Here is a 9128-nt window from a genome sequence, read left to right as displayed (position 1 = left end):
GGGGGTCCTGGGCCCTGGCCCGCGCCCCAAGGGAGCGGGAGCTGGAGCTGGCCCCGGCCCCGGCCCCGGCCCCGGCCCCGGCCCCACATGCGCGGGGCTGTCATCGGGGCTCGAGAGTGTCACGGGTGACCGCTGGAAGATTTCTGGACCCTTAGGTTGCCTCCAGATGAGCGGACATTTGGAGCAAGTAGTAGGGCAGACCCGCTGCTTGTCCTCGTGCCGACTGTGCCGGTCCCCACAGCCTTACCTGGGGGCTTCGGGAAGCTGCAGCCCCCTGGCTCTGGTTTGGGGCAGTGTGAGCTGCCGCCGTGTGTGTCACCTTGTTTTTTAAGGTGCAGGGGTTTTTTTTTACCTGTTGGGGTGGACCCCGCCACACTGCAAGGTAGCAGCGCAGGGAGCACCTCTGCTGTATGTGGCACCGCAGGTGGGTCTGCGGCACCGTGGACCCCGTGGCCACGCTCGTCCAGATGCAGCCATAGAGGCGAGATGGCATGGCTCTGGGTTGGGGTGGAGCACCCCTGGGGGAGGGGGTATAGGAGAGGGGAACTTTAGGCAGGTGGCAGTGCGCACTGGCATTCCTTAGTTCAGCGTTTCCCAACCTTTTCCAGCCCAGAGCATGCTTGCATTAATAAAAACTTTCCGTAGCACACTTGCTAAGGCATTCCCCATCCTCGTACTTGTGGTAGCTCATTGCCATGGCAAAATTCTGCACCACACCTGTTCATTTCTGATAGCACACTTTTGTGCTGCGGCACGCTGGTTGGGAAACACTGCCCTAGCACAGGGGCTTTCAACGTTTTTGGATCATTGTGGCACCAGACATGGAGCAGTGTACCTCCGGCCGCTGAGCGGCGGGGGCTGACACGTGGCCAGATGCGGAGTGGTGGCAGCCACCATGTGCGAGCTTCCCCTGTGTTTAGCCAGGCGGGCAGCGCCTGCACGGCAGTGCGGGATGGTGCATGGTGGCACTCCGTCCCCTCCCGCCCACGCGTGACCCCTAGGGCCTGCTCAAGTACCCCCAGGTGTGTACGTGTACCCCTGGTTGACAATCTCTACTCTAGTGCCTGCCAGTGCTGGGTAGCCCCACAACGGTTGGCCCAGGCCATGAGTGATCCCCATTTTGTAGAAAGCACAAGCTTCTTGTTGAGTCAGTTACCTAATGCACTAGCAGCATTTTCTCGGGGCCAGATTGTGTTTGCCAATTTTTTTCCCCCACTTCGGAGATTTTGGTCAGGATCAGGTGATACAATCATGCTTGTTGGTTTGGTTGCCAGTTATGATTTGGGGTCACAGTAAGGTTTGCGGCACAGTTCTCAGGACAAGGGAAATCCTGCTGGCAGCAAAAGTGCCTCACAGCTTTGAACTGTAGTCCTCTCACCTCATGCTAATCCCAGCCCAGAAAATCCTCTTTCCTGTCCGTCACTGCTGTTCTTCACTTCAGTTGGGTGCTAGTAGCTTGGATTTCCCTCCCTTTATAATTAAAAGCAGAAGTTGCTCACTAAAATGCTGTTCATGCTCTATAAATCTAAAACTGCTGCAGTGGCTATGTTGATGTGATCCTAGGATTAATAAAGCAAGGAATGTGTTTCAGCACTTGTCTTGCATTATTTGAAGTGAAGAAGTTATAAAAATGAAATCTTAAATTCTTGGTAACTTCTTTTTGGCCAGATGTCACTTACCTAGAGAAGGCATAGGCCTGAATGACTTACCAGGAGAGGCTGAGGAAACTGTAGAAGAGAAGACTACAGGGGGATTTAATAGCATTCTTTAACTATCTGAAGCAGGGTTCGAAAGAGGATGGAGCGAGGCTGTTCTCATTGGTGGCAGATGACAGAACAAGGAACAATGGGTCTCAAGTTGCAACAAGGGAAATTTAGAAAAAACTTTCTCACTAGGAGAGTGGTAAAGCATTGGAATGGGTTACCAAGAGAGGTGGTGCAATCTCCATCCTTGGAGATTTTTAAGGCCTGGCTTAAAAAGCCCTGGCTGGTTTGATCTAGTTGGGCATGGTCCTGCTTTGAGCAGGGGATTGGACTAGATGACCTGCTGAGGTCCCTTCCAACCCTAATTTTCTATGATTTTATGAATTATTCCAAAAGTGACCGTATTGTAGATTTTGGATTATCAATTTAAAACACCTTTAAAGTGGTCTTTTTTTTTTTTTAAAGGGTAGATACTCTCGTGTCTGAGAATTGGCCTCTTCAAAGTGTCTCAGGTCGTGAACTCAAAAAAAATGGAAGTATATAAAATTACTGGGAAAACCCAGCCCCTCATCTCTCTAGTAAAAGTTGTGGGAGATTAAAGAAGCTATCTGTGTATGATTTTGCACAGAGAACCTGCAAAATGACTGCTCAGCCCCAAGTGGAGAGCTTTGTCAACTTCAAAATAGAGTATACGTTTGTTCAAAACTAATTTTATTTTTTGTCGCCTGCTCAACAAGAGGCAGTGCTTTATTCTTGACGTGTGATTACTTGCATATGTTTCTGTCATCACTCATACAAACAAGCTTTTTGCAAGACTGGGACTTTGGTGATATTTTTTTCTTTTATTAAAGCTGAATGAATTTTGAAAGCTAAAGTGTCTGATCTGTGCAACTATTAACAGTGTAGATCTCTCTCCTTAATTTGTGAAAAATGTTTGCATTTCTAATGTTTGAGATTTTTCCTTATTTACATAACATACTTGTTTAATGACAAAGAAAGTAAATAAAATTGATAGGAGGTACAACTAGATGTGCTTCCATTCTTAAATAATTGGAAACTGTAATTATTGGATAACTAAAGCTCTCTAGTGAAATGAAATTGCATTATCCCAAATGAATGCTCTGGATTTTGGGCCTTTGTTGGATTGTTAGATACGATGGGACAGACAAATAAATTATGTCAGTTTGGTTTCCTTTGTGTAAAGAGCAAAATAATTACCTCATGATCTACTTTTCTTTTCTCATGTTGTAATGCTACCAACTTGGCCACCATTCTTTTTGCCATAGTACTGGCTGGTTCACTTTAGTGTATTTTTAAGTCTCTGAAGAGGTAAACTTTGTTGTCTTCCCTACTTCCCAGCACTGAAAACACGCCTATAAAGTTCCAAGGAGTTTCTCCTTTGATGTTAATTATTCACTTGTTCTTCTGCCCTGGAAAAAAATACTCCTAAAGTTTTCTTTCTGTTTTTTTTTTTTTCTAATAACAAAATGTTTCTTTTGAATTCAGGTTCATGATTACCATGGACATAAAATAATTGACCCATACTGCTGGCTTGAAGATCCTGATAGTGAACAAACAAAGGTAACTTTTTCCCCCCTGTTGAATTGTAAGTTTAGTCACAGATCTTTGTAGGATAATACACAGATGATATTTCAAAATTCACACTGAAAACTTTGTAATATTTAACCATTATAAATGTCAGCAGTAAGACATCTGGGCTATCTCAATGCTCTTGTTCCATTGAAACTGCATTATGCAACACTTTTCCTATATTAAACATAAAAATACATCCAACAATTTGGAGCATTTGGAGAGTTAAATGTTATGTATTTTGGAACCCTTTTTGGAAGGTGACTCGTGAATATTCAAAACTAAAAGTCTTATTTCAGGTTCAGAATGCATTGGCTATTCTTCAAGGTAACTTAAAATTAATTGCCAAAATTGAGGGAGGAATACTTGTTTTCTTTAGATTTTTTGTTTTGTTTTTGTGTATTAGACAGTGCTTCAGGGAAAGTTGATTTAACTTTTTTTCCTGTGTAAGCTTCAAGGGCTTGCTCCGGGAATTGCTTATGTGAATGCACACACAACCATAGAAAAGTAGGGCCTCAGAAGGTCATTTAATCAACCCCCCTGCTCAAGGTGGGATTATCCATGACTACATCATCCCAGCCAAGTATTTGTCTACCATGCTCTTAAAAACATCCAAGAACGGAGATTCCTCATCCTCTGTGGGTAGCCTAGTCCAATGTTTACCCACCCTTATGGTAAGAAAGTTCTTCATAATATCTAACCTAAATTTCCCTTGCTGCAATTGAAGACCATTGCTCCTTGGCCTGTTCCGTGTAGCAGCAGAGAATAGTCTGTCACCATCCACTTCATAACCACCCTTCAGGTGCTTGGAGACTCTTACACATTCTCCCTCTGTATTTTATTCTCCAGTGGTGCAAGATGGATATTCCATCATTATCCATCCGATTTTTCATTCCCATGCTGATTACTGCTGGGGTGGTACTGAGAAGCTAAATTGGAGCTCTCAGTAGATGTTAAAGCCATCCTTGCCAGTGGAGGGTGGCAATAGAAATAGTCTTCCATTCTTTTGGATGCAAATTCACTCCTTGCACTTACCTGACCATTTCCTGCATTTTTCTCCCTAAAATAAAAAAATCCAGGTTTTACCACGTTTTTCCATGGCGAATGGAAAACCTGGATCCCTGCTTGTAATGAGCATGCTGTAGAGACACCTGAGCCAGCTCTGCAGAAGCTAGATCAGGAATGGCTGCAGCAGGGCAGAATTGCGCAATGCTGCAACTGGGCTAACTGGCTTTTTCGCATCTCACTGTCACCTTTGTGCTCCTTCCCCCTACCCTTTGCCATGCCTTTGTTGAGAACCGCTGTTGTTATTTTACTGGTGTCAGGAAGGATATGTTTGTTTTACTTTACAAGTGTATGTGTTTTGCTTTTTTCTTCATCTCCAGGCTTTTGTAGAGGCCCAGAACAAGCTTACAATGCCCTTTCTTGAGCAGTGTCCTGTCCGAGGGTTATTCAAGGAACGAATGACTGAACTTTATGACTATCCTAAGTACAGTTGCCACTTCAAGAAAGGAAAAAGGTATGTGAGGAATCATTTTGGAGATGATAAATTGTAATTCTCGGCTCTTAGTATTCAGAAATAACCATTCATTAGTAAAGTGAAACATATTGAGCTTGACTTTTTTTTTTTAAAGTTGTCCAGTGTAATGAACTATAACAGGGGTGGCCAATCTGTGGCTCCAGAGCCACGTGCGACTCTTTAGAAGTTACTATGCATCTATCTCCTTGAATCTTTGCACAAGCACACATTGACCAGTTTCCAAGGAAGAAACTTCTGAAGAGCCGCAGGTTATATAAACAGTTATATATGTAGTGCTCTGTATAGATACAGTTCACTATATTATAGGAAATATAGAGCATTATTAACATGAGGCCAGATAGTCCAAAAGATATAGCATGGTAGACTGAGATCAGGTGATACGATTTCCAGTTCTGATAGAGACTTCTTTTGTGACTGACAGGTTACTTCTCTGTGTCTCAGTTTCCTCCTTCTATATGATAGGAAAATAATAGCTGGTAAACTCTGACATCCTTGGGTAAAAAGTACTTCTGAATATAGTCAGGGGCTTTTCATAGGGCTTTGTTTGTTTAAAGAGATACTAACCAGAAAATCAGTTTTCTATGTGAATATTTTATACCCATATAATGACATATTCAAAGTTACTTTAAAAATACTCAATTACTAAAACAGTTTACTGTTTTTTTTTCTTTTTGTGCAAGTAACAGCTTTGTATATTATATCCAAAGAAAAAACAGTGGGGATACCCTCACCAAATAGTAACTTGTACATAAGCAGTGGCGTGGAAAAACTTCATTATCTTTTTATATTCATCCAGCCATCCCCCCCGTCCAAAAACCCAACTGGGACATAAAATGTGCTCTTCTAAAAAGTCTGATTTCTGAGAGTAGGTTAGCTGGCTTCATTTATTCCTTTATAACTGGGTGGAGCTGGGCAGGAGGGTGCTGATTATTTGAGTTTCCCAAATAGAGATGTAGAAAGGCAGAGTTGCAGGTTTGATTATGTATCATCAGATTCATGTGTCATTGGTACCTTGGCTGTCTAGACCAGCGCTTCTCAATCTCTTCAAATTCAAGGCATCCCTCATCAGACTCAAGGCACCCCTCCATAACATTTGGGAATTGAATGGTACCACATTTCAAAAACTAATTTATTACTTACAGGGGTTACCTCTTTGCAGAAGGGGCAGGGGAGCATTCAGGCAGGAAGTGCCTGAGTTTACCCTTATCTGCATATCTCCTCACACCTAAGATCTGAGCATGCCTTTCTTTATTTGTTTATTTCCTCATACCTTGCTTGCCTGCTCACACTGCCTGCTGCACCCTTCAAAGGATTTTGGGGTGTGCCACCCTGGCTGAGAATCACTGCTTTAGATGCATTGAAAAGGTCTTCCAGCAGAAAGAGTAAAGGGAGAACCTGATAACTATGATCAAAAAAACTTCTGCAGTGTCGAGAGATGTGAAACAACATTTTTAATTGTGAAAAAGCATAAGGAGCTATTTCTTTTGCCTCGTAGTTCATCTTTTTCCTTTCAACTGGAAACTGTTGATGCTGTGTGGTTTCTTACAGCTGTATACAGAAAAAAGGCAGGAGCAAGGAATCCATTATTCCTTCAAGCCTGCTACCTAAACTAGGGAGAGAAGGAACTCACTTGGGTCTTTCTGTACCAAGCCAGAGAAAAGAGTTCGGGGGAAGAGCTGTGTCTGTGTTTTGTTCACTGTGTCTGTGTTTTGTTCCTGTTTTGCCAGGACTGAGGTACACCAGAATGATCAGCAGTGTTCAGAGAAATTGACTAGACCATAAATTAAAGCATGTTGTTTCATGACTGTGCATGCTTTTATTCAGGGGTAAAATAGCCTTAGATCAGCCTTAGATTCAAGGAGAACATTTGCAAAAAGGTTTAATATGTTTAAATTATGCTCACTAAATTCACGCTTTTAGTTGATTCCTCATAAGTCTCCAGTGTCCCTTTATTCCAGACCTGTCTTCTCACATGTGGCTGAACTTAAATTGTGATATTTGTGCTGTTTCTCATTTATTTTATTTGTGCAGCACAGGAAAGGATTCTGTACTTAAACAAAGTTTTTTTTTTTTAGCAAAATGTGACTCAGTGAACTAAGCCTATGAACATCCCAGGCATATAATATTTGGAAATTCATAAATCAAATTCTTCAGTTTTCAGACAAGAATTAGGAGCTGCAGCATCTCTGGGTAGCTGTCATAAAAAAGCCAACTTTATAGAGGCTAAGGAAGAAATGAAGGGAAAGGGAAACTAACTATAAAATGCACAACCAAAGGGGAAGAAAACCCAAATGTATTTATTTTGAGTATCTTCCGAATTTTCATAATTTTAAGTGCACTTCTATCCCATGGTCTGTTTTTTGAGTTGAGGATATTCACTAGCCCATTGCCACAGTAGTTTCCTGTTGCTTATCACTGCTCATGGGTGCTTGCGGTTGTGTATAACTACTGGATGTTCTGAATGAAAACGTGGACTTGAATGTATTGGTTCTGGAAACAGAAGATTGAGGAGGAAAATTTATGTTACAGTGAAGTTATGGATGCTATTTGTGACCCTAAATGACAAGCAAGGGTTAAATTGCCTAGAAGTCCTATATAAAGAAATAAACATGAACCTATTGCTAAGGCCTTTGCTAATTCACAAAGATAAGATGAATTACCTGATTTAATCAATTAATTTTGAAGCCCACTTTGTTTTTACCCATTTCCCAGAATGCACTTTCAGTGGTTTACTATAACTTTTGAATTACTTGGTTCTCACAGGTGTTCCAGGATAGGTATAGTCTTATTGGGCCTTAGCAGGAACCACAAGTGAAACGGTTTCAAAGTTGATTCTTTTTATTATCAGCTACTGGATACAGGAGTCAGGAACGGGGTAAGGATGTGAAGGAGAAGGTTTATGTAATCCAGATTTAAAACTTTGATACAGTTGTGTCTACAGCAACACCTTTAGAAACTTCTGCATTCACAGCAAGCAGTCTGCTAAAGGTTCCTTAGTTTATTACAGTGTTGACGCGAGAGTGTTCAGTGAAATATATTTTGAGGTATAGTGGAAGTTACCTTAACTTTCACATACAAACTTCTTTTAAGAACACAGTTTAAGTACATTTCAAAGCCCTCTTTCAGAAGAATGTGAAATTTCACTGAATTGTAAAAGGCCACTTCTATATGGTTTATGTTTCCCTTTATATACTTGTCTTTGTCTTTTATGGCATAAGTTTCTCACGTTGTTTGCATTTTGTTCCCCTTTAACTGAACTTTAAATTTGACTTCTGTGTTTTCTAGATATTTTCACTTTTACAATACTGGACTGCAAAATCAACGAGTATTATATGTTCAAGACTCCTTGGAGGCTGATGCCAAAGTGTTTCTCGATCCAAATAAGCTTTCTGATGATGGCACCGTGGCTTTACGAGGTCAGTGGGATAGACGGTTCTTAAAACAAATGTGGGCCTCAAGTGGAAAGTAGATGTAGTTTAAGTGTGCTTAGCTATAAAAGCATGGAGAAGAAGAATGAGTCACAGAAAAATACATACTGTCTGTACATTTGTATTGGGAGCAGCTATGCATATGGATTTTCTACACATACAAAAATAAATGGCAAAGATTTCATAGATTTCATAGACATCAGGGCTGGAAGGGACCTCGGAAGATCATCGAGTCCAGCCCCCCGCCCAAAGGGCAGGAAGTCAGCTGGGGTCATAGGATCCCAGCAAGATAAGCATCCAGTTTCATCTTGAAGGTGTTCAATGAAGGCGCTTGAACCACCTCTGGTGGCAGGCTGTTTCAGACCTTGGGGGCTCGGACAGTAAAGAAGTTCTTCCTTATGTCCAGCCTGAAACGATCTTGAAGTAGTTTGTGACCATTCGACCTCGTCATCCCTTGGGGCGCTCTGGTGAACAAACGTTCCCCCAGATGCTGGTGGTCACCCCTGATAAACTTGTAGGTGGCCATCAGATCACCCCTGAGCCTGCGCTTTTTCAGGCTAAAGAGCCCCAGGGCTCTCAGCCTGTCACCGTAGGGTCTGCTTCCCTGACCTCTGATCATGCGCGTGGCTCTTCTCTGGACTCTCTCAAGCTTCTCCACATCCTTTTTGAATTGTGGAGCCCAAAACTGGACACAGTACTCCAGCTGCGGCCTCACTAAGGCAGAGTACAGGGGGAGAATGACATCCTGGGATTTGCTTGAGAAGCATCTATGGATGCAAACCAGAGTTTTGGTCGCTTTACTAGCTGCCGCATCGCATTGCAGGCTCATGTTCATCTTGTGGTCAATGATGACCCCCAAGTCTCTTT

At 42.3% G+C, this 9128-nt stretch overlaps 1 protein-coding gene across 1 annotated transcript in view; it reads left to right on the top strand.

The window, feature by feature from the left end:
* The window catches only part of PREP (prolyl endopeptidase), a 206686-nt gene that overhangs the window by 251 nt on the left and 197307 nt on the right, over positions 1-9128 (top strand). Inside the window, exons 2-5 of the mRNA XM_025199242.1 lie at positions 333-424; positions 3210-3284; positions 4679-4812; positions 8119-8249. Coding sequence (XP_025055027.1) covers positions 333-424; positions 3210-3284; positions 4679-4812; positions 8119-8249 — 432 coding nt within the window. The remainder of the gene's footprint in view (positions 1-332; positions 425-3209; positions 3285-4678; positions 4813-8118; positions 8250-9128) is intronic.

Source organism: Alligator sinensis, unplaced genomic scaffold (assembly GCF_000455745.1).
Source record: "Alligator sinensis unplaced genomic scaffold, ASM45574v1 scaffold313_1, whole genome shotgun sequence".
Taxonomy (NCBI): domain Eukaryota; kingdom Metazoa; phylum Chordata; order Crocodylia; family Alligatoridae; genus Alligator; species Alligator sinensis.
This window is presented reverse-complemented; position numbering and strand designations above follow the sequence as displayed.